The sequence below is a fragment of the Taudactylus pleione genome, unplaced genomic scaffold (genome assembly GCF_031769625.1).
Source record: "Taudactylus pleione unplaced genomic scaffold, aTauple2 ptg000436l, whole genome shotgun sequence".
Lineage (NCBI taxonomy): Eukaryota > Metazoa > Chordata > Amphibia > Anura > Myobatrachidae > Taudactylus > Taudactylus pleione.
In genome coordinates this window covers 9,810,860-9,836,910 of record NW_028284838.1, presented here as the reverse complement: position 1 = coordinate 9,836,910, position 26,051 = coordinate 9,810,860, and the positions used below count along the sequence as shown (strand labels likewise).

Sequence of the window (26,051 nt, the reverse complement as noted above, 5' to 3'; positions counted from 1 at the left end):
GCACTACTTTGTTGATACACGTGCGGCTACTGCGCACACAATTCACAAACACAGAAAATATTTTTTTATTTTGTTTGGAGTGTACTTTGGGGGTTACAGCACCCTTTAACGGTCAAGCCAGCCGGCCCTTTACTTATGACACAGGCGCACGCTTGGCACTACTTTGTTGAAGCACAGGACTTTGCAGTGGACACAGCCCCTATGGACAACTGACTGCACAACACAGTCCAGCCAGCCCCTATGGACTGTGGAGGAGTGGACACAGCCCCTATGGACAACAGCAGCACAGCGCAGCACAGCCAGCCCCTATGGACTGTGGAGGAGTGGACACAGCCCCTATGGACAACAGCAGCAGAGCACAACACAGCCAGCCCCTATGGACTTTGGAGGAGTGGACACAGCCCTTATAGACAACAGCAGCACAGCGCAGCACAGCACTACACTACACAGCCCAGCCAGCCCTAACTCCCACCCTCCCTCTTCACTGTCCACAGCCGAGTGAGAAAATGGCGCCGACGCCAACTTATATAGGATCCAAACCCCGCGAGACCCGGAAGGCGGGATGAAGACGTTTTGCCTCGATTTCAGATCCGAGTCAGGTGGGAAAAGTCGAGCCTGACTCGGATCGGCCTCGGATCGGGGGGGTTCGGATTTCAGAAATCCTAACCCGCTCACCCCTAGTTAATACATACATTAGTTTTAATTTCCCTTAAATGAAGTTATAACTTGTGCCATGATCATATCGTTTAAAAAAAATACTAAAGAAATGCATTAAATGGACAATTAACAAGCAAACTGGTTGAACATGAAGATCTGATTATGAAGGGCCCCAAGCTATTATGCTCTAAATTACTAAAATGGTTGAAGAAATTGCTATGTATGGCGTCATGGTTGTGCCACATACACAACCCTCAATTATGATAAATAGATGATTACGTACTATTTTATAAATTAGGTGGAATCTCAAAATTCCCCCAACCCCATATTTACTTGCGCTTCACTCTACTATAAGCTCTCATGAGCAGGGCCCTTGTACTTGTTCTGCTATGTGTGATTTGTATATTGCATATTATGTCATTCAGTTTTGTGTTTGCATTTCCTAAAGCCAATTTATCTCATGTTTTCCAGCTGCTCAATGAGCTCAGCATTGTGGAAGCAGAATTGCTATTGAAATCGTCCAACCTGGCAGGAAGTTACACAACCCGACTGTGCTTGTACATTGTGGCTGTGCTCAGGCGTTACCATGCCTGCTTAATTTTAAACTCTGATCAGACAGCACAAGTTTTTGAAGGGTTTGTATTGAGTTCACAAAGACTGCTCTTGTAATAATACATTTTACACTTGAACATTACAGGTTAAGCTGCTTTAACAGTGTCACTAAACAACTGCAATCTGTAAAACCTATGCAAGGAGAGCAGAGCTGGACCAATTAGTTCTTTTTCAAATGAATATTGTGAGCAACCTGATTTGAATATTACAGAGACATCAGGTTAGTGTTATATTTTCTAGTGCTTAGGGTGAACTCGTGGTTTTTACCACTGTTTATCTGAGCACCAGAGCAGTGTAGACAATCCCCATAACAGAGTAATATTCTGAGCTGTTTGCTATGAAAGGGGTGCACATAAATTTTTTTTTTTGCATGCAGTGTAACTACTAGCTGCTTTTGCATGTAGGGCCTTATTCAGCTTCAGACAGAATTACAAAGCTGCTCGCAAGCAGCTTTGCAATTCCGTCTGTGCAGATATGGTAATGCAGCAGAAGGTATCACGCCTCCTGCTGCATTATTTATATCCGAGCTGTGTTGTACAATGCAGCATCGGATAATCATGGGCTCATGCAGCCGGCCGCCCCAAATGAGAGGAAGAAGCCAGGAAACTTCCGTCAGCAGAAGGAGATCCTGGCCTCTTTCCTCCCCCCCAACGGCGGTGACACGCAACCGTTTCTGGAGACGGAGGCCATCGCCGCCCCCTCCGTGCCCACAAATGGCAGCAGACTGTTAATCACTGCTAGTTTGCTGCCACTCTGCATACGTATACACAGGATCCGTACTGCACATGTTGCAGTACGGGTCATGCGTCTGCACAGATTCCCGATCATCGGGATCTGCGTTCAGCAGTGCACGAGCATACACTGCTGAATGAGGGCCGTAGCCCACAAATGCTGGACAGCTCATTTCTTTACACTGAATTTAGATTTGAGTTTGGACATGCCCCTCTCATATGTAAATCTCTTTGCACATTTTAAATCTGCCTAGGGCTGACCATCAGTGGTTTTCCATTGATGGCAACATCAGTGTTAACCATCAATGGTACAATAACCATCTGTGGTGAACCATCGATGGTTTGCACCACTCGATGGCCAATGCTGCTGGGTGCCTGGTAAGAGGCAAGCCAATCAAAAATGGGTGCGGGGTTAAGCTCTGTGTCGGGAGCAGGAAAAAAAAAACATTGGGGTCCACTTTGCCATCAATCGCAGGAAAAAAACATTGGCTGTTTGCCATTGATAGCAAAACCATTGACCATCGGTAAACTATCAATGGTCGATAGCCATTCCTAAATATTCCCCACCTGCCGTGCAGTATGGTGTTACCAAGGTGCACAGTTACTTGCTTTTTTTTGTTTTGCCCCCAAGCTCACAATCAGACCCTTTATGAACAAGTTCTGATTCATTGGTCAGTGGGCGGGATGCATGGTGCATCACATTCCGCATGCGATGCATCCTGCTGCTCTTTGCATGCGTGCCGACATTGGTAACACTGGTATGCATGCAGGGTCGGCAACAGAAATCTCGGGACCCGGTACACTGATGTCTCTGTCACCTTCTCACCATCAGCCCCGACCTCGCACCCACACATAACTCCCCTGCATGTGTGATATGTGAAGAATGATCATGTTAATTGAAAGATATGCCAGCCTTTAAATAAAATAAAAGTAAACCATGATTTACCACCCTGTCACTGATGACGCAGGCAGATCTTGATCACACTGCTGTAGATGCCTCTGGGGTAGGAGTGATGGTGTCTGTAGCCAGCCATCATTAGTCCTCAGCCCCTCATAACCATTCTCAGCCTCACACCCTCATCACCATGCTAAGCCCAAAGGTCCCTTATCACCTTCCTCAGCCTCAGACCATCATCACATCCTCAGACCACTACCTTCCCTAGCCCACAACTACCTTCACCAGCCCTCAGCCCCCTTCACCTTCCTTAGCCCTTAGTCCAATCATCTTCCCAAGCCCTCAGCCCCCTTCGCCTTCCCCATCCTTCACCTTTCCCAGCTCATAGCCCCCTTCAGCATCCTTCACCTTTCCCAGCCCTCAGCCCCAAACCCCTTCACCTTCCATAGCTGCTGCCCCCAGACCCTTCCTCCACACCCAGCCCCAGTACACTCTGAAGGGGATCTATCCACTTCTGTGCCTGACAGCAGGGATGATGTGCGGCGGCGTGACCTATGATGTCAAGCCGCCACGTTAAATAGAAAAGGTCATGTCCGTCCCAGGACATGTCTGAGCTACATGCAAGTTGAGCCCAGCGCTGCCCGGGCCAGACTACAAAAGAGCTAGGCGGCGGATACGGGTACCAGCTGCCACGGCTGGAGTACTAAGTCTGCTGTCCACGGCCCCACTTTGTGCCCTTCGGGGCCCGGTACAGGTGTACCCGTAGTCCCCCCGTTGCCGGGCCTGTATGCATAACGAACATCGCAAAGGACCGCTCTCTCAGTAAGAGCGGCCTTTTGCGAAGTAGAGACTTCCAGGTCTATGACCCAAAAGCCCCTCTGGCGTCCTTCTGCGCATGCGCAGAAGGACATGCACGCCGCTTGGGTTAATGGAAGGGATCCGATCGGATCCCTCTCTCAGCACTCTCCCGATAGAAGCCCATAGGCTTCTATAGAGTAACGCCATCAGGAAGATGGTGTTACCCACCGCTACCAAGCCCCGGAGTGCATCACATTCTGGGGCTTGGTGCTTATGAGAAATGTGGTCAAACCCACATTTTTAGGGTTTGACCGCATTTGTACCTTTCCTGCATCCCACCCATCTGAAATAGTTCTGCAGACTTATGCATGGATGTTGATTTGCTCTGCATAAAGTATGTACTGTTGCACCATATGACCCAACCTTTACAGATGATTGGAGGTTATGTATATATTTATTTTGGAGTTGGCTCATATGTGTATCACATATGTAAATTGTACAGACGGTGTTCCACATTGAGGGCCTTAATCAGAGTTGGGCACAAACTGTATCGCAAACTGCGCCTCCCTTCATGCCAGATGTGGGATACGACTGGAGGTGTGGTTTCACTATTAGTGCTAAAGAAGCTAAAAATTGCAGTGCACAATGTATGCATATTTCATTTAATTGCTGTATAATGGAGATAATAAATACCCAAGTGGCTTGGAGCATCTTTTTTTTTACTAATAACTCTTATAAATATTTGTGGAGCCCTCCCCTTCCCCAAGAGTATGCAGCATACAGTACTTCATTTTGTAATAACTCGAGGGAAGGGGGTAACAAGGGGGTAACAAGGGAGACCTAAGCACTGCTGTATATGATAATGATAGATAGGGAAATCCTTCTGCGGACAAAATATAATGCCACTAAGGGCAGGGGCCCCGAGAGGGAGGTGGGAGCGGGTACAAATTGCCTGGGCTTGCTGGAGGGGTCCAGCACTGCTCCCCCCACTCTTACATCACAGCCCAACCCACACATGTTGCTGTGTGCTGGGCTGCCCTGGAGACTGCTCGCGGCTGCTAAGAAGCAGCCACAGCTATCTCCTACAGTATGCCTTTTTTTTTTTAAACTAAGGGGGCATGGCCACGCCTCCCGCAGTTTGGCCATGCCCCCTTTTTATCGGGGCCCCGCACGGCTTTTAACGGGCCTGACTAAGGGCCAATTGCTAAAAGATCACTGGAGGTGCACCCATGAGAGTAAATTACAGGTATAGGCAAGAGGATTCCCTGAAATAGTAGCAATCTCCTGACTCCCTGAAGAGTCTATGCACAAATAGAAGAAATACAAGTGCACAACTCCAAATTAACTGATTATATATATATATATATATATATATATATATAAATACATTTTGCAGTAAATAGAAGTTTTTGGTATAATCTTGGCCCAAGCTTATGGGCCTACCCACCACATCCGATTACCCTCTGTAGGGTAGGTCCCTAACATACTAGGGTTCAAATCCAGAGCACAGGACACCTCCAAACTAGCCCAGCTAAGCCACCCCAAGACACCGCTCTAATAAGAAAAGTGAAGTGTAAAGGAAATAGTTAAGAGCAGCTGCAGCTGCATATAAAGAATAAAATAAAAAAGTGAAATACATATATGAAAAAACAGAGTGAAGCGTTAAAATGTGTTATAAAGGAAAATTGTGCTATAATGCGGTGGCCTGAAGCAGATCAATCAAAGCAATCCAGGGAGACCCACGCCCCAAAAATGAACCAAAGCTGCACTACACAGTCTAAATATTTGCAGGACTTACCTATATTGTGCCTCTGACTGGTGTGCATATTACAATGCCAGACTCCATGCTCTAAAACAATGTGGTAGGGGTGCTAGTCTGAGTAGAAAGTGTCTCAAGCTTTCAGGTGTGCAAAGCAATGCACTGATTGAATTACATAGAAAATGGGTCTCAGACTGCACACCCTGAACATATATATATAACAGCGGATCCTTGTGGTATTTAGATTTTGAATTTTTGCATGGTATCCCAAATTCAATCTAAATACCACAAGGATCCGCTGTTTGCGTTGGATAAAGCTTCACTGTGGGACCATCGCTGTTTCAGGACACCCTTGAGTTTAGAAAACAAGCTACATCTTGTCATCCCTCTGGGACATCATACAAATTTGGGACATTGTGATACATTTCCAGCCACTGGCGATCTATCATCTTAAGGATTTGCTGCTTGCGTTGGACCAAAGCCTCAGTGCAGGACCATCGTTAATTAAGGCTACCCTTAAGACTGCAATATAAGCCAGTAATATTGTATTTTCTTGCTGGACATTTCCATCTAATGACACTATAATCCTGGTGCTTTGCCGTATCTATCTTATATAGTAGTGCCTACAGGGTGTTATATGTGTATGCCTTTATAGGTTTCACCATTGCTGCTCTAGTATGTTTACATTTAATATGAATTATTGCTAATTTTTTTAATGTTTTTTCATGTCAATTTTACTATTAAATTTATATTTGCAGCTATAGCCGTTATCACTATCTGCAGGCAAATGTATCCGCTCATTCATCAGTGCAAGTCCAAATTCTGGTGGATTAATGCAGACCTGTGTTTATAGATACCTCACTTATCAACACCAAATGTTATATCTATACATATGTGTTGTAAGGGCATGCCCTCTTATTAAGGCTAAATCGAATAAACAGCATTCCACCACTATAATAATAAATAAATTATATATATATATATATATACACACACACAAATATTAAAGGCCATCATTCAAGCAAATGTAGTATTGCCCTGGTGACCTAGTAATGCAGGGGTATTGTAACTTAGTAGCAATATGTATTAATAAATGCAGCACATCAGAGACCCACTTTCCTCAGGGTGCTTGAGTCTATTCCTTGTCAAGCAGCCTGAGGAAAGTAGGTTTGTCCCCACTGAATCATCCTCTTTACGATGTGATGTATTTATTAATACATATTGTTCTTTTGAATGTAAGTCCATGTGTGTGTGTGTGAAGACATCAGTGAAACCTGTAAGAGATTTCCAACAAGTTGTAATCGGTGTATTTGCAGGCTATGTGGTGTGGTGAAACATGTCGTCAACCCATCTGAATGCTCATCTCCAGAACGCTGCATTTTGGCTTATCTGTATGATCTATATATGTCATGTAGTCACTTACGCAGTAAGTTTGGAGATCTCTTCAGGTAAGTAACAATTTACTCATTTATGAATGGTGTTATATCAGCCAACCCACAACTCCTACCACAGTGTCCTGAATAATCACACCTCCTTCAAAAAAGCATACCTGAGAGGAGGAATATATTGGCAATGTTCATTTGTGACAGACAGGAAATTGCAGACTGAGATAATAAAGTATAATGCACGTTACCTTAATTGCAGCTTATGCAAGTAATGTTTGTCTTTATGCAGTCTTCATTTATAGGACCATGTATGTGTGTCTTCTGTCATGTACTGTAGCTGCACTATATTCCAGTCCACTGACTGATACCAGTCAGCTCTCCAGCAGTTACTGGATTACCTCAATTATAATATGCAACAAGAAGATAATAATCAGCTAAACAGGCCTAATTAATGGCCACTGTTTTAAGTCCTCCACCCTCTTCTCCTCCGGCACTGCTGGTGCTTGTCACTAAATAACAATTGTTGTGTTTATTGCACACAGCAGTGCAGTAAGTAAAATGTCTTAAAATTGTTTATACCAGTAAATTAGAATTTGGAATTGTTCAGTGCGATATAATGAATAGTATTTGGTGGTGAATGTAGGAGAAAAAGGATCAAAGGCAATATAATAATCTATATACAGTCAGACAAAACAAAATAATAATTATATAGGAAACATCGATCTCATATAGGCAAAATGATACTTATACCATAGATCATCACATGTAATAATTCAGTGTGCTTGATCAAATGTTCCAATGATGGTCAATACATGAAGAAGAGAAAAAAACAACAAGGACCAATGTGTAGTAATGTAATAAATTTGGGTAACTAATTTCCCCTATTTGGTGGGTAGAAATAGAGCAGTGAGGTAGTTTTCTCAAAAGTTTGGACAGATCCTCGCCACCACTAAACGATGGAATACAGCGTACCAGAAACTCACTTCAATGGAGTGTGTGAAATACTTATAAAGGTATCTTTACTCCACCACGTGTTGTTTGAAATAATGCTAAAACGTACCCCAACTCACATGAATCATGATAGGGATCCGTATATAAAGGTTTCTTTTTGACTCAATGACGTGCGTGATGGATCTCACAATGATGTTATAAAAAATTTATTTTATTCGAAAGAAAATTATTTTTAAAAGTACCAATTTCCATTCATTTTAATAAAGGCTGAAATCGTTCAATCGTTTGCAGATCGTTTGCAAAGCGTTCAATCGTCCAATCGTTCATCGGACATTTCTGACCGTGTGCACATATGCACCTTTAAAAGTAAAGGAAATCGTACAAAACTGCCTGCAAATACATCAAGTGCCAGATATAGTTATCTGACAAACGGGAACGCGCATCGTTCATCGTTCATTGTTGCCCACATGTCAGATTTTTCTTTCAGGTATGAACGATTGAACGATTTTTAAAATCGTTATCGTTCATATCTGAAGAAAAATCTGACCGTGTGTATGCTCCATAAGACTTAGAAAAATGACTAATATTGGCAAAGTTTGTGCAGCTCAAACAATGAGCAAACAGTTTTCTGTTGTCTCTCGGGTCATGAAAGAGTTTATTTCAAAGTATAATGTGGCAAGGTGCAAATAAAGTTTTCTGGTGGCACCCTGTGAGGGCTTGTTCACACTACTCAGTTGTAATTTAATTACGTGTGGTTTGTATTGTTTATTAATTACTGTGTTTACAGAAAGAGAAATGACATGACATACACACTATTGTTTGCTATGACATCACACAGAAACCTATGCCACAAAATTGTATTTAGCATACATGAGTTCATGATGACCTTCAGTCAACCTACAAGAATGTACCCAATTTTGACTTTGTCTTCTATTATCAATAATACATACAATGCTATTATAATGGAGGCAGAAGTCTCCACAGCATGTAAAATATCTATCTGTAACTCTACTTACTTGTGGACTAGAGTACACTGTGGTGGGTGAGAACATGGAAGAATACATAAAGTAATGTATACTTTATTTAAAGAAAACAAAAAAAAAAGTATTTGTTCCCGTTTTGTGTATTTCTGAATGTGCAACATTGCATCCTCCACACAATTTGTGCTGTCTATGTGTTTACATTTACACCCTTCTTTATATGAAAAGCACATTACTCTGTGCACATTACTCTGTGCTTCTAGGGCATACTTGCCTACTCTCCCGAAATGGCCGGGATGTTCCCGAAAATCAGGTGGCGCTCCCGGCCACCTGGAAAAGTAGTCAAGTCTCCCGCACTGCCCTGACCCCCATACCGCCCACTTTCTCGCCCGCCACGCCCCCTCTCTGTCGATCTGGCTGCCCCCTGGCAGCAAAGTCGGTTAGTATGGATCAGGGGTGGGCAATAAGCTGCACTCCAGCTGCTGTTGACCTACACGTCAGAGGCGTCACTGGGTCTGGTGACACCCGGTGCACACTCAGACTGTCCCTGCGCACATTGCGATCGCAGCCTGACATAAGGACGCCCACTTACCCTTACTCACATCCGTATACTAGGACAACATAGCAAAACAATTGGTAACATCGAGTAACATCGAACCCATGCGCACAATTAAGGAAGCCCAGATCTCACTCAGGAATTGCTAAGTTCTACGCATGCTATGAGACCTGAGAAGGTGCCAGGTATTGCAGTTGCTAATTTATGCGCGCCCATGCAACGGCGTTGAAAACCACTGGCACGCCGGTGTTTGCCCGACTACCCCTCATCACCACCCACAAATGGCGCTTCCTGTCAATCACTCTGCTTTGGGTCTGCGTAGCCTCTGCAGATACAGTTTCCATTGCAATTGCTAGTTCGCGCACGTGAACTGCGTTGCATGCGCAGAACGCAACAATCGACCTATTGTGAATGTTATTGCAACTGCGTTCCTTGCTGAATCAGGCCCTAAGTCTCACACATATATACAAGTGTCACATTTAAAATTAATCAGCACAGTCTCCTGGTAGGTCCTAATTGGAACCCTTGTGCACCGCACACCTTACACCCATTATAGATATGCCCCTGGCAGTAGCTCACCCTGCTCTTCACTCTGCGTCTCCTGGTCTCAATAGTGCATGTGCAATCACAAACACACTGTCCTGTTGCTGACTTGTCTCAGATTTGGTGCATAACGGCTCCACCTGGTGGCAGCCTCCTATATTGCAACATCCTTTAGCTCCTAGAGCCAGGGGTATGAAATCATAATGGTGTATCCCTCACCTCTGACCCTTTCCATTTCACTAAAATCACCATTGAATGTCACACATTATGGCCAGTGAGTGTGGCAGCCATTTATTGCTGCTTTGTTATGTAGAGCTGCAGTAAATGGGACATACACCCCAACTTCCCTGCTTTGTCCTGGAAAGCTGTCCTGATCTGGATGGATGTTCATATCCCTTCTTACTGGGACTGTCCTTTCTAAATCAGAACTGCAGATATGATATTATGTAACTAGCATCTCCATAAATAGTGTCACAACTAAAAATATATCATAGCCCCCTTACTTTATTGTGTTAATGCAGGACAGCTGGGCTCTATTCTAATGAGTTTCTTTTCTAGAAAATAAATTTTCTAAGAACTTAATTATAAGGAAAAAAAATTGAAATGATTGGAGATGTTACTTATCCTGTATGATAATATATATTATGTGTATTTTGCCAGAAAATATTTAACTTAAATCATTATATTAATAAGATGCCTGTTATCTTTATTGTACACATATTTGCATTTCCGCTCAGCAGGTTATCTATAATGGCCCAGTTTCACGCAAGATTCCCTTTTCAATGCCTGAGATAAAGTTATTATTGCTTCTGTCAATATCAGACCTTCCTATGCATCAATAGTCTCGTTAATACCTAGATGATGTATTATATTCTCCTTCTCTCTCCACAGCAGTGCTTGTTCTAAGGTAAAGCAGACCATATACAGCAATGTACAGCCTTCCAACTCTAATGTGTTGTGGGATCCAGACTTCATGGCCGACTTCATAGAGAACCCCTCAGTGCACAATATTAATCACATAATGCTGGGAAAGATCCTCAGTGAAAATGCAGCTAACCGTTATAGCTTTGTGTGCAATGTTCTCATGAATGTATGTATGGGGCACCAAGAGCCAGAGAGGTAAGTACTCAACACTTATTTATTCATATAAAAGACACCAGAACTATACAAATCCAAGATCTCCCAACATCCTTTTATGAAGAGAAGAAAGCTATATAGTCTGCTGGATGTCCATTGTCAGACATTACCCTCCCCATATACATGTAGTAGACACCAGCAGTAATAAGCATCTGCTGCTTAGGGGGTGTCAGGAGGGGTGTGTGGCAGGTACAGTTTAAAAAGACTCAGGCCTGTCTGGATGCTGACAGGGATCAACCCAATCAGAGAGGTGCAGCAATACCCCCATGCACATTCTTAACAATGCATGTTATGCCGTGCAGCGCAATGCCACGTCCCCATGATTTGCCACACCACATTACTGGCATTAGAACCCATCTGATGTCTTGGCAGCCCTGCTTATACAGTGTACTAAACAAGGTCTGTCTGTGTTCCGCACTGTCTCCCAGAGGGTCAGGCTGAACAGGACGTGACTTCTATTTAAGGGGCGTAATTATCAAGGGTTTTATTTTATAAACTTATGTAGAAACTGCAGTTACTGCATAAGTTTATGTTTTGTAGCTATGCACTAATAATCTAATGCAGGAGATTTCACAGTTCCCATTATTATCAATGGGGACTATGGTCTGACCCCAATGTATCAAACTCTGAAAAGCAAAGAGAAGTTTGCCCACGTTAGTAACACCATCTTCAGCTGGTGTAAACTCACAGGAGAGAGATGTTCCAATCCCTCTCCTGCAGCCTCCGGCATGTGCAGTGTCTGATCCCCCCGGGGGGAGTATTTCACAAATGCAGCGGAAGTCATTTGAAAGGTCGCTGTCATGTGCTGAACTGTGGAGGGTACAGGGAGGCTGCTGCCACTGTGCGGCAGTAGTCTCCTCTATCCCTCCCCGCTATACAGCAATATTACTGTGCATGTGAGGGGTGTTAGAGGTAGGAGGGCCTGATCGCCAACTCCAACCACCCGCTGCCCTCCTCCACCGTATGCAAATTTCAGTACTTCCTTATTTTTGCGGCCCCCTGCTGGAGGCGCTGGTTACGATACTTACGTATCTTCACTAGTCAGTGATGATACATAAGTAGCGTAAAGATGAGGAAATACCAATGATCCTTCCCAGCCCACTCTCCTTCTCCTCTCTCCCCTTCCCTCTTGCTCTTCACCCTTTCCCATCCCATTTCTCATACTTACCCTCCTCTGTTCACTATGTTCTTCCCGGTCATCTTAATGTACATGGCGCATGCAGTGATTACATCGGCAGGCAGTGTACACATAAGGTTTGCCATGTGTCGCAGAGCGCTATCAAAAATAGGTCATCACATTTGCTTGATGAGCTAATTTTGATGAATTTGGGAATTTTATATACATACAGATATATTGCACCTGATTCAGAGGTGCGTCTTTTGCCATAGTGTGACTGCAACTTTATGCTAATACTGCAGCCAATGAACTTCCTACTGAGACGCATACCAGCTACATTGCAGACCCGCCATACACAGATGCACCATTGGACTCTAGAGCAGCCCTATGGCACAAGTCCGCTGATGTCAGTGCAACGACCTCTTTGACTTGAGACCCCCCCCCATTACCTCCCAGAAATGCCCACTAAAATTGCCGAGTCTAAATTTGTTATCCGTCCGCGGCGGTAACCATTGGGACGCATGCGTAGTGTGACTCAGACACATGCACAGACTATTCTTTTTATGAGGGCTGTGAAGCTGTCAGGTTTTCCCTCTCCATCGCCCCCGGTGACATACCGTGTGAGCCGGCCATGCATGCACAGTGTAAAATTTCGAGCAAGAGGCAGTACTGTACTTCCTGGGGGGTCAGCTGAAAGCAAGAATAAAAAAAAAGAAATAAAACCACATTAAATCCACAACATGTGCTTGGGCAGAAACAAATCAAACATTTACCATTTAAAGCCCATTTTGCCATAAGTCGAATTGGCAACTGCTTTGTAGCAACCTCAACTCTCTGTTCCCTTTACATGATCAGCACATACACTCCTGAATTTTCCCGGAAGAGTGGCTAGTATAGTGGGCAGCATGGGTAGAATAATGCCGGGAATCACGGGTTCATGGGGAGGGGGCAGTGCCAGCATGACAAGATTCTATGATAATCGCGTCATTTGGCTCCGCCACCTCTTTCTGCTGCAACGGTCAGGGCCTAATGACACAAATAGTCATGCCCCATGCCCATCAGCTGCCATCAGCATCTCCTCTCTGGGCTTCTCCCAGATAGGAGATTATGAAAGTCGGTAAGTATGGACCTGCATCATACAATTTCTGCGTAAGCCAGGGCTGCCAGGTTGCTGGGCTTCCCACTAACTTCTGCTGACTAATAAAACTGGCACATGAACCATGTTGGATTAGCTATGTACCTCCCTTTGCCTCAAAGTTATTTAATGAATTAAAATACACAGCATTCACAATGTTCATATATCTGCAGTCTACACAGTGTTAACTTCTTACTTTTATTAATGGGCCTCCTACAGCCAGGAGTCTGTTTGTGAAAAGACAGTTATCATTATTCTGCTGTAATGTAAAGCACATTATTGCAATGTTTCCTGTTTCTGTAGGATCAATGATATATCTAACCTCTGCGCAGAACTGACAGCTTGCTGCACAGTACTCAGCTCAGAATGGCTGGGAGTACTTAAGGCTCTCTGTTGTTCCTCCAATCATGTATGGGGCTTTAATGATTTACTCTGCAGTGTGGATGTAAGTGTCAATTATTGTTTGTTCACTAAAGACTTACAGTATGCATCACTGATTATAGCCAAAAGAGCATAGCATATATAAAAGGACATGCGGCTCATAGCAACCAATCCTAGCTGTCATTTTTCTAGTAGTGTTAACATAATAAAACTGTTGGTATCCTGTAGGATAGGTTTCATAAATAGCTCCCATTGTGTAACTCAGTACAATAATGAAAATCGTTATCACAATAATTTTTCTTTTTATTAAATAATAAAAACAATCAAAATAAATGCAAATTAAAGGATAATGAATGTGTGCACCGATTACCTAACATGTAGAGGGTAAAACGGGGTGCTATTTTAATAGGCATATACTATTAATCCATATCAGTAACAGAAAAAAAAAATTATTCTACGGGACCCATATTCTAGCATCTTGCTTATGAAAAAGACATTGGAGTTATTTGACTGTATTTGTGCAAACATTATAACCACAATATATTTTCTTGTAATAACTTTTTTGCATATACTGAACAGCAACAATATACACAAACATAATTATTTTCATTAAACTTAAGCCAGTGGTTCCCAAACTGTTCGCTGTGGCACCCTGGGGTGCCTTGGGAGACTTGCACGGTTCCTCAGGTTGGTGGTCCAGCACCAAATCTAATTATTTATGGTCAATGTAATGTAAATATGTGGACAGACAAAAGTGCAAACCTGTCCACCACTATATAACCAAACCTAAGGATGATACGTAAGCACTTTAGTACTTTGCTACATTTTTTTTCTGAATTTCTCAATAACAAACTTTTGGCTTAGGGGTGCCGTGAAAGCTATGCTGATACTATAGGGCGGCATGATTCAAAAAAGTTTGGGAACCACTGGCTTAAACTTACTGAATGCAGATCATAGTTGACCTGTATTTTCATTAAAGCACAGTACTAGTGTGCTGTGTTACAGTACTGTTTGGTATTGAGGGCGGGATGCATCAAGCATCGCATTTTGGATATGATACATCCCGCCACTTACAGCATGAATAGTGGCGTTAATAATGCTGGTATGCATGTACAATTGTGATTAAAATCACAATGGATAGCTATTCCAAAAAGAGCTGCGATGAGAGGACTTCTGGGTTTATGACCCGGGAGTCCTTCTGCACATTGCGAGCTGCGGGGGACCTTTTGGTCCCTCTCTGGGATAGCGCAGAAGAGAAGCCCATAGGCTACTTTTAGGCAATGACATTTATTGTGGCGTTGCCTATCGGGTAAAAGCTCCAGAAAGTTTTGCTTTCCTGAGCTTTGTACATATTCGAAATGCGGTCAAACCTCAGAAAACAGCAGTCAATGAATAGCATCAGATTAAAGGCTCCTTTACACATATTTGTGTCTGCTATTCTAAGCTAAGCACTTTTGCATGCATTGGTACAGTAATAGTTGTAAAAAATGTATATCTTGGTTTTTCCACTTATGGCTTAAAAAATATGATTGTGTTTTTGTTAATAAAAATCCATTTTTCTTTAGAGGTTGAGATATGACATTTTCAAACGCAAAGAGAAAAAAAGAGAACTTACAGTAAAATGCATCAGTTGATTTTTCATCTCTATTGACCTCACTGGGGTCTCTAGTTTAAAAACGAGTAAAAATTAGTAAACAAAACTGCACTAATAATGGGGGGCATCCACTAGACGATTTTATCCCTGTCCAACCTCTTAACGATTTTCCCTTGAAGTTTCCCTTGAAATATGATCTTCCACTCTGAACAATTTGCAAAGGATTTGCAAAAGATTTGCAAAGGATTTGCAAAAGATTTGCAAACGATTTGCAAAAGATCTGCAAACGATTTGCAAAAGATCTAACAATAAACTATGTTGTTTTAATCTGTAATTGAGAGCTTTCAGCTATAGTGGGCAGACAGTGGTTCATCGTTTGATCGTTCAGCATGAACGATGTGTAAACGATGTGTAAACGATGTGTAAACGATTTGTAAGCAATCAAGTGAAATTGACCTGCATGTTCAGTCGATGGAGGAGACGATCAAACGACCAGCGGGAGCGCGCATCGTACATCGTTAGAAACAATTACTGCACGATTTGCAAACGATGTTCAAACGATGTTTGAACGATTATCGAACGATTTTGTCATTATCGTTCAATCGTTCAACTTTATCGTCTAGTGGATACCCCCCTTAACTCATGAGAAAGACACACTAAAAAGTATACAGCAGTCTCACAAATGCAGGTGACAAGTAACAAACATGAAAACAACATTCCAGAAAATTCTCATCTAAACAATCCCTAGCTTTGCAGTGTGTTACATTAGCCCATGCTTTTTACTGTTCATGAAACAAGAAGCACTGGTGACAATAACACAAACTAGTATTAAAGATCAAACTACTGCTTAGCTTTTACTTTAATCCTTATCTAGCACTGTTTTACTGAATTGGCAATGTTTTGTTTCTTTTCATATATATAGATCCCTAAATATCACATTAATAAGAATAATCCATCACCAACCAGAATCATCAGGTTCATGAATAGTCTGCAAATGTAGAGATACACAGTATATTTTTAGGATTAGTACAGTAAATATAGGAAAAACTATCAATATATGTATAAAAAACGGCAAGATGTATAATAGTTGAAGTAACACGTCTAAATAAACACATTGGGTCTGATGCAGAGTTGGAATGTAAATTCAGCGTATATTGATCAAAAGAAGCATAAACGGAAAACATGGTATATGATCCCATACGCAGACCTGTCGGCAGCTGAAGACGCAGCTGTGAGCATGTATGCCTAGTTTGCTAATAGTCATCATCACCAGCATTTGCTCTTGCCACATGATAAGTGTAAAAGATGTGCCTCCGAACAGGTATATTTTCACTTACGTCTAGGTTTGCTTTACTCTTGGGCCTGATTCAGAGATGGACGGATTTGCAGAGCTGCACACAAGAGTCTGTGCAATTCCGTCCATCTCAGATGCAAATGCTGAATGAGGTGTCAGACACCTCTTTGCACATTTGCGATCTCAACACTGCAACGACATCGCAGACTGGAATCACCATCACAATTGAGGGTTGCTCCTTTGGTCAGGTTGTGGGAGCTGAAGCTTCCCGTATCCTGACCAGGTGCTGGTCACTTAAGAGGCCAGGAATCTGCATCCACCGATGCAGAACCTGGCCTTGTACCTTACGGAATATGGGGGCGATGCGCCCCCGTTTCCGGGAAAGGTGACCAGGCACGCCCACACTCCGCCCTCCAAACGCCATAGTATGTCAGTCATGCTGTAGCGTTTGGGGGTGGTCTGCGAGCAAGATTGCAGGACCCATTCTGTGCATGCGCAACACATGCAACGCATGCGCATACCCCTCAACATTGGAGATGTACATTAATCATGTACATTAATCATCAGATCAGGCCCTTTATGTGAACACGCCCTTGTTGAACATTACTCTGTTATAATCTAGTACCGCCTCTTTGGTCATGAGTGTTAATTAAATTACTTACGTGCGACCATTCTCAAAGCTTACACAGTGCGACTTCACTTAAACCATCCACAAATTGGCGTATATTCAACTCTGCATCAGACCCATAATGAACACAATAATGGGGAATATTCCAGTGATCCAAATGTATTTGTGCCTTCTCATAAAATCCACTCTGCCCTCTGTATACATAGTACTTTTCCTGCATTTTTTATGTTTACATTAGCACATTATTTACATACTGTAGTTTATCCTGCCAGGCAGCAGTATCTCTGCAAAGGAGTAACTTCCTGTCTGGCAAGTAACTGCTCCCTCAGACACACATATTCTGTAACCTGCAGATACACAGACACTACATTGGCACGTAAACATTGGAACTGCTCTGTCATATGCAGGCAAAAAAGAGGTATTAAACAAGTGGTGTACATGGAAAGCCAATTATTAAAATGATAGGGCCTGATGCACAGTTGAATGTAAATCACCCACAATTACTCCCTCTGTACATGCACAGAAACGAAATGTTTATGAATTATCCAATGACAGTGTGTATGGCATTAGCTGTCCAGAGTGCATTGTGCCACTGATTATATCGCTGATAACTTGATCACCAAATGACCAGCTGTGCAATATATGACTGCCTTGTATGTGGCTAACTTGGTCATAGGATCTGGTTGTTTGCCGATTGCGTGGAATGATTGGATTATAGAACATGTGACCGGTGTGAGCCAATCTCACTGTTAATTATACTTTGTGCACAAGTGCTGTCAATCCTTAATCCTGTGATTAACGATGCAAGTAACCTGTACCTTTCCATTTGGCACACCTATTCATTCTGCTTTTCTTCCTGCTTTGTAGGTTAGTGATCTCTCATTTCACGACTCACTGGCCACTTTTGTTGCTGTTCTAATAGCACGGCACTGCTTTTCACTGGAAGATTTGGTGCAGCATGTCGCTCTTCCATCCCTCCTGGCTGCAGGTAGCATCGCTGAATACTGGGGCTGTCTAACATTACATAATTCAGCTTATGACATATGTATTATAATGAATTATCTTGTATGCATTCTCTAACAGTAGGTCAACCAATATGTTAGCATTACTACCTATGTGTAGTTCTGTTACTGGTTGTGTGCTATGCACATCACGTATCAGTGTATTCATGTTACAATGTGTCCTTTGTACTAACTACTGTCTGGATGTTGAGATCTGTGAAGTGTACAAGTAACCCCTGCCCCCATCAGTGCTCCATCCTCATCCACTAACCTCTATGGTCCCCTGATTCAGCAGCGGCAAACACAGGAATTTAAGTGGGAGTATGTGTGTATAATATATATGTATATATATATATATATAGGGAAAAACAGCGGCACTCTCAGGACTTGAAATATAAATGAGACTCACGACTCCCAGAGATCAGCGTCCAACGTTTCAGTCGGTGTGACTTTTATCAAGAACGGCAGTGAAGTGTAAAACATCTTACCTAAGTACCCAGTGACATCCCATAATGTCCATGCCCATCTCATCTGTCGCGCGCCCGTGAAAACACGTGATAGGGGCGGGGCCGGCGCTACCATGATGACGCGGCCGTCTAGAGTTCCAGGCGCTGCATGTAGGTTGCCATGGCAACCCAGCTAGTGGAGCTGTCGCGTGACTGTCGTGTAACGCGCCTTCATCAGACCTCTCCACGGGTTACCTTGGCAACCCTGGGGCGTCTGAGTGCTGCGTGAGGTAAATAGAAGAAATGCAGGCTAGGTAAAAACGATAGTATCTGGTGGGTAACGTTATGTTTAAGCTGTAACAGCTATACGGGCAATAGAAAATGACAGAAAATAGGGAAAAAGCTCCAAGGTGCGTGGAGATGCCATGCAGGTAATATGGGCAGGACAAGATGTGATAAACATATACATAATACATATAAGTGAAATCAATCTGGTGCAGAAACACGAAACAAATGTGCAGTGTATACTGCATATGTAAACATGAAAATAGAAACAAATAAATAAAAGTAAAAAATAAAAAGTAAAAGATAACACATTCAGTAAACAAACAAGAGCTGTGGAGAGACAGGATGAGATTAATGTCACCATTGATACAATCCATGAAATAACCATTGGAAATGAGTAATACTGGTACAGTCCTTAAGTTAAATACATGCTTGTTAGCGTGTTAAATTGCTAATTGAAACTCTACAATGGTGGATGTATTACTATAACTAAACACATATCGGTGTGTAGGTTGAACATCTGTCAGTGATAGAGACATCCGTGTGACTACATAAACAGAGCCGATAGTGAGGTCACAGAGTAAGTAAGCTGGCTGATGTACAATTCAATAATGCAGAGCTATACAGGTAACCAATCGAAAGAATGAATAAAAAATGAGTCAAATAGGGAAAAATGTAAGAAACAGAAATGAGGGAGTGTGGATGTGATGTCTCAAATTAAAACCATGGATATTACCTTATTACAGTACCAGGTATTCCAAGGAGGTCTCCCATCCCTGTACTGACCTGGCCTACACTGCTTAGCTTCAAAGATCAGACGGTATAAGGCGTTTCCAGTGTAGAATGACTGTAGTCACGGTATATGTTATCCAAAATATAGGTCAAGCCCATAAGGGCCAGTTGAGACAAAAAACATTCACTAGGAATGGGAACAAAGGGATAGGAATACCAAAAGGATGATGGAGAAACAACGTAAACACGAGGAAAAACATGAGAATATGGAGAGCAAAAGGATGATGCTAAGAATAATCATATATGATCATATAAACAATATAAGGGTAAAATATACCCAGTGTGTATTGTGGATGTTCAACTGTGGAAGAATACAATTGTTACTTTAGTAAAAGCATGAAAAGGACAATTGTTCGTTGAGTCCGAAAGGGGACACAGTGTTCATTCTGTGGATCCAATAGGTTTCTAATTGGAGAAGTCTTTTCTCTCTGTCCCCGCCCCTCTTGTTTGGAGGGATGTGGTCAATTATTTTATAGACCAAGGTAGATAAGGAGTGGCGTAGGTTCTTGAAATGTCGTGCCACTGGTTGGTCTACTTCTTTTCCTTCCAATGATTGTCTTATTGCAGTGCGGTGCTGGGCCATTCGGATACGTGCTGTGCAGGTGGTTTTGCCTATGTAGACTAGTCCACAAGGGCATCGAATCATGTAAATGATGTATTTAGTGGTGCATGACAGGACATGTTTGATTGGTATGCGTTTTCCTGAATGTGGATGTACAACATCCGGACCCGTTTCTAGGTAGCCACAAGTGGTGCAACTAGTGCAGCGGTAGCAACCTGGTTTTTTGGTTAAGAAATGTTCAGTGTTGGCGGTCCCACTGTTAACATCGTTGTGGACCAACCAATCTTTTAAGTTTCTCCCTCGTTTATAGCCAATCATGATTTTTGAGTTAATGAGAGGTTTTATGGTGTTGTCCGTATTGATAATTGGCCATAGGCGTTTGCTGGTACTGTTGATAAATTTACTGGCGACGTTATGTTGATTGACAAATATCATGGTGTTAGTATTCTTGGGTGTTTGGTCAGTTGGACTTGTGACCTGTTGAACGGATTCTAATGCTCTTTGTTTTGCCCGAAGAAGTTCCTTATGTCTGTATCCCCGTTGTTGGAATTTGTCAATCATGTTGTCAATTTCAATTGTTGCCAATTTAGGATCACTGGTTATCCTAATGGCTCGTAGGAACTGGGAGTACGGCAGGCTCCTTTTCAATGAAACTGGATGGTGACTCTGTGCGTGTAGTAAAGTGTTACTATCTGTTGGTTTGTGATAAACAGTGGTACTGAACTTGGTACCAGACCAATGGATATTGATGTCCAAGTAATGTACTTGATTCGGACTTTGTTCATGTGTAAAGGTAATATAGTTATGCATACAGTTGATTTTTAACATAGCATCGATAAATTCATCCTCTGTCCCCGACCAGAGTACCAAAATGTCGTCGATATAGCGAATGAAAAATAAAAGATGTTGGTTAAATTCCGGATTGTTCAAAAAGAGTTCTTTTTCTACGGTGAACATGTAGACATTCGCGAAGGATGGTGCAACATGAGATCCCATCGCACATCCTTTCTTCTGAAGAAAAAACTTATTATCAAATAAAAAGTAGTTGTTCCTTAGAGTTTGTTGTAACAAGCATATGTAGAAATCCACGTTTGGTCCCTGGTAATCCGGTCGAGATTTTAAAAACGATTCCATATATTCACAACCCTCTTTATGAGGTATGCTGGTGTACAATGAGTTGACATCTATCGTACACATGATCAGATTAGATGGGAGGTTGCTTAAAGAATGTAGTTTGACTAAAAGTGAATTAGAGTCTAATAAAAAAGTGGGTTCTTGTGAAATCAGTGGTTGTATGTAAAAATCAAGAAATTTGGAGGTTTTGCTATACAATCCTTCCTTGGCAGAAATGATCGGGCGTCCTGGGGGTGCAGTTAAAGATTTGTGTATTTTGGGTACTGTGTAAAGTAATGGGGCCATGGGTTTGTCAACTGTCAAATATTGCAGGATATCGGAAGTGATGTAGCCTTGTTGTAAGGCTTCGGATAAACTATCATCCAATTCTTTTTTGAAAATAGAGACCGGGTCCTTGCTAAGGAATGAATATGTGTTAGTATCACTCAGTTGCCGTAACACTTCAGTCATGTATTGTTCCCTATCCTGAATGACTATAGACCCTCCTTTATCTGCTGGACGGATAACAATTGAGGAGTCATTGCTAAGTGCTTTCAGGGCTGTAAACTCATCCTTTGAAATGTTATGGTTTAGAGAACTTGGACCTTTGAAGTGTGTGGTCACCTCTTGGTCCAAGATTCTAATGAAGCTTTTGATGGACGCATTATTGGAGGGTGGTTCAAATGTGGAGACCTTTTTGAATGGAACAGTGGGTGTGTTGGGAGAGATGTCAGATGAATTACTGAAGTATTCCTTCAGTTTTAAACTCCTATTTAGTCTCCATAAGTCTCGCTTCCAATGGAAGCTATTGAAAGGGCAAGTGGGGGTAAATGAAAGGCCCCTCTGTAATAATTTGGATTCCGCCATGTTGAGTATTTTGGATGATAGGTTCACTACTACGTTTTCTTTTTGTACACTCTTTTTCCGCGTGTGCTGTTTCCCACGCCTAGTATGAGGCCGCTTCCTTTGCGGGCTCGTGTAGCTACCCCTAAAGGGGGGCGTTGTGTGATGGATTGGGAAGTGGACTGAAAATCCTGATCACTGTGTGATAAGTTGGCACCACTAGAACCGTCTGTGTCTAATGGATGTCTCGTGGTTCTGTAGCGGTTTCTTTGAAACCTAGGGTTGAGTGTTCTCCCTGTGGCCCACGAGTATACCCTCTGTTCCTGGTAATCGGTATTAACCTTGATCAATTTTTCTTTTTTGTATTGTATCAGGTCTTTTCTATATTCCTCTATCTGGGTATTGAGTTTGTCCACCCAATTATCAGTGTTGTCTTTGGAAAGACTGTGTTTGTGTGCGGTTTCGAATGTTTTGATTTTTTCTCGAATGTTGTTTAGTTCCCTAGCCGATTCTTCTATAACTAATAATATGAGGTCTAGGGAACATTTGTTAAGAACAGCTACCCACCTTCGGCAGAAATCAACACTGTTTCTACCAATGGTGGGGATGTTCCTGATCCTAAAGCCTCTGGGAATTTTTCTTTCTCTGTGGTAATCAGAGAGTGTCACACCATGTAGGTGATAATCAATTTCTTTTTTCTTCAACCTAAGTAATTGGATGAATAGTTCATCCGAGGAAGATGTCCCAACTGTTTCGAGGAATGTTTCTTTGAAATAGCGGCTTTCTGCCTCCGATTCGCTAAAGCTTAATATGTCACCTATGGGTAACTGAAGATGTAGAAAACCACTACCGTCTGATGGGGTACTGGCATTACCCTTACTATTTTGAGACATAGCCAAGAATTGAGATGTTTGTGGAAATTGTGTGTTTATAATTAAATGATGTCCCAGAGTAGAAAAAGGTGTTGTAAAGTGGTAATGATAATGAATAAGTCAGGTATGTTGGAACTCTAGAGGGGAAAAAAAAGGGGGGGAGGGGGGAATAAGTTATGCAGAGGATCAATCAATTTGTGAAAAAATGCAACCTCCTGAATCTTTACACAGCTAATGTGAAAAAAAATGTTATAATTAAAAATAACCAAAAAAGAAAAAAGAAAGAGAAAAAGATGCAATGAAAAATCAGTGAAGTGTCCGCACCAAATGGGGTGAAAAAATAGAAAAAAGGAGAGAAAAAAAAGAAAAAACAATTGGGGATGTTCTGATGGATATCACAGAATAAACATAGTTACGGGGTGGCTTGCAGTCCACAGGCATAAATGATCATGCCGTATGTGGAGGAAATATATAGAAATAACGCCGGCACTCCACAGTGTAGTCAGTACCTGCCTGGGTGCCCTCTAATGGTGTGTGAACCAAGTATATAGGGAAAAACAGCGGCACTCTCAGGACTTGAAATATAAATGAGACTCACGACTCCCAGAGATCAGCGTCCAACGTTTCAGTCGGTGTGACTTTTATCAAGAACGGCAGTGAAGTGTAAAACATCTTACCTAAATACCCAGTGACATCCCATAATGTCCATGCCCATCTCATCTGTCGCGCGCCCGTGAAAACACGTGATAGGGGCGGGGCCGGCGCTACCATGATGACGCGGCCGTCTAGAGTTCCAGGCGCTGCATGTAGGTTGCCATGGCAACCCAGCTAGTGGAGCTGTCGCGTGACTGTCGTGTAACGCGCCTTCATCAGACCTCTCCACGGGTTACCTTGGCAACCCTGGGGCGTCTGAGTGCTGCGTGAGGTAAATAGAAGAAATGCAGGCTAGGTAAAAACGATAGTATCTGGTGGGTAACGTTATGTTTAAGCTGTAAAAGCTATACGGGCAATAGAAAATGACAGAAAATAGGGAAAAAGCTCCAAGGTGCGTGGAGATGCCATGCAGGTAATATGGGCAGGACAAGATGTGATAAACATATACATAATACATATAAGTGAAATCAATCTGGTGCAGAAACACGAAACAAATGTGCAGTGTATACTGCATATGTAAACATGAAAATAGAAACAAATAAATAAAAGTAAAAAATAAAAAGTAAAAGATAACACATTCAGTAAACAAACAAGAGCTGTGGAGAGACAGGATGAGATTAATGTCACCATTGATACAATCCATGAAATAACCATTGGAAATGAGTAATACTGGTACAGTCCTTAAGTTAAATACATGCTTGTTAGCGTGTTAAATTGCTAATTGAAACTCTACAATGGTGGATGTATTACTATAACTAAACACATATCGGTGTGTAGGTTGAACATCTGTCAGTGATAGAGACATCCGTGTGACTACATAAACAGAGCCGATAGTGAGGTCACAGAGTAAGTAAGCTGGCTGATGTACAATTCAATAATGCAGAGCTATACAGGTAACCAATCGAAAGAATGAATAAAAAATGAGTCAAATAGGGAAAAATGTAAGAAACAGAAATGAGGGAGTGTGGATGTGATGTCTCAAATTAAAACCATGGATATTACCTTATTACAGTACCAGGTATTCCAAGGAGGTCTCCCATCCCTGTACTGACCTGGCCTACACTGCTTAGCTTCAAAGATCAGACGGTATAAGGCGTTTCCAGTGTAGAATGACTGTAGTCACGGTATATGTTATCCAAAATATAGGTCAAGCCCATAAGGGCCAGTTGAGACAAAAAACATTCACTAGGAATGGGAACAAAGGGATAGGAATACCAAAAGGATGATGGAGAAACAACGTAAACACGAGGAAAAACATGAGAATATGGAGAGCAAAAGGATGATGCTAAGAATAATCATATATGATCATATAAACAATATAAGGGTAAAATATACCCAGTGTGTATTGTGGATGTTCAACTGTGGAAGAATACAATTGTTACTTTAGTAAAAGCATGAAAAGGACAATTGTTCGTTGAGTCCGAAAGGGGACACAGTGTTCATTCTGTGGATCCAATAGGTTTCTAATTGGAGAAGTCTTTTCTCTCTGTCCCCGCCCCTCTTGTTTGGAGGGATGTGGTCAATTATTTTATAGACCAAGGTAGATAAGGAGTGGCGTAGGTTCTTGAAATGTCGTGCCACTGGTTGGTCTACTTCTTTTCCTTCCAATGATTGTCTTATTGCAGTGCGGTGCTGGGCCATTCGGATACGTGCTGTGCAGGTGGTTTTGCCTATGTAGACTAGTCCACAAGGGCATCGAATCATGTAAATGATGTATTTAGTGGTGCATGACAGGACATGTTTGATTGGTATGCGTTTTCCTGAATGTGGATGTACAACATCCGGACCCGTTTCTAGGTAGCCACAAGTGGTGCAACCAGTGCAGCGGTAGCAACCTGGTTTTTTGGTTAAGAAATGTTCAGTGTTGGCGGTCCCACTGTTAACATCGTTGTGGACCAACCAATCTTTTAAGTTTCTCCCTCGTTTATAGCCAATCATGATTTTTGAGTTAATGAGAGGTTTTATGGTGTTGTCCGTATTGATAATTGGCCATAGGCGTTTGGTGGTACTGTTGATAAATTTACTGGCGACGTTATGTTGATTGACAAATATCATGGTGTTAGTATTCTTGGGTTAGTTGGACTTGTGACCTGTTGAACGGATTCTAATGCTCTTTGTTTTGCCCGAAGAAGTTCCTTATGTCTGTATCCCCGTTGTTGGAATTTGTCAATCATGTTGTCAATTTCAATTGTTGCCAATTTAGGATCACTGGTTATCCTAATGGCTCGTAGGAACTGGGAGTACGGCAGGCTCCTTTTCAATGAAACTGGATGGTGACTCTGTGCGTGTAGTAAAGTGTTACTATCTGTTGGTTTGTGATAAACAGTGGT

At 42.2% G+C, this 26,051-nt stretch overlaps 1 protein-coding gene across 1 annotated transcript in view; it reads left to right on the top strand.

The window, feature by feature from the left end:
- MED12L (mediator complex subunit 12L) overlaps positions 1 to 26,051 on the top strand; it is a 709,720-nt gene that overhangs the window by 484,437 nt on the left and 199,232 nt on the right. Inside the window, exons 19-23 of the mRNA XM_088447707.1 lie at positions 1,129 to 1,292; positions 6,769 to 6,900; positions 10,759 to 10,986; positions 13,560 to 13,701; positions 18,021 to 18,141. Of these exons, the coding sequence (XP_088303833.1) occupies positions 1,129 to 1,292; positions 6,769 to 6,900; positions 10,759 to 10,986; positions 13,560 to 13,701; positions 18,021 to 18,141 (787 nt within the window). The remainder of the gene's footprint in view (positions 1 to 1,128; positions 1,293 to 6,768; positions 6,901 to 10,758; positions 10,987 to 13,559; positions 13,702 to 18,020; positions 18,142 to 26,051) is intronic.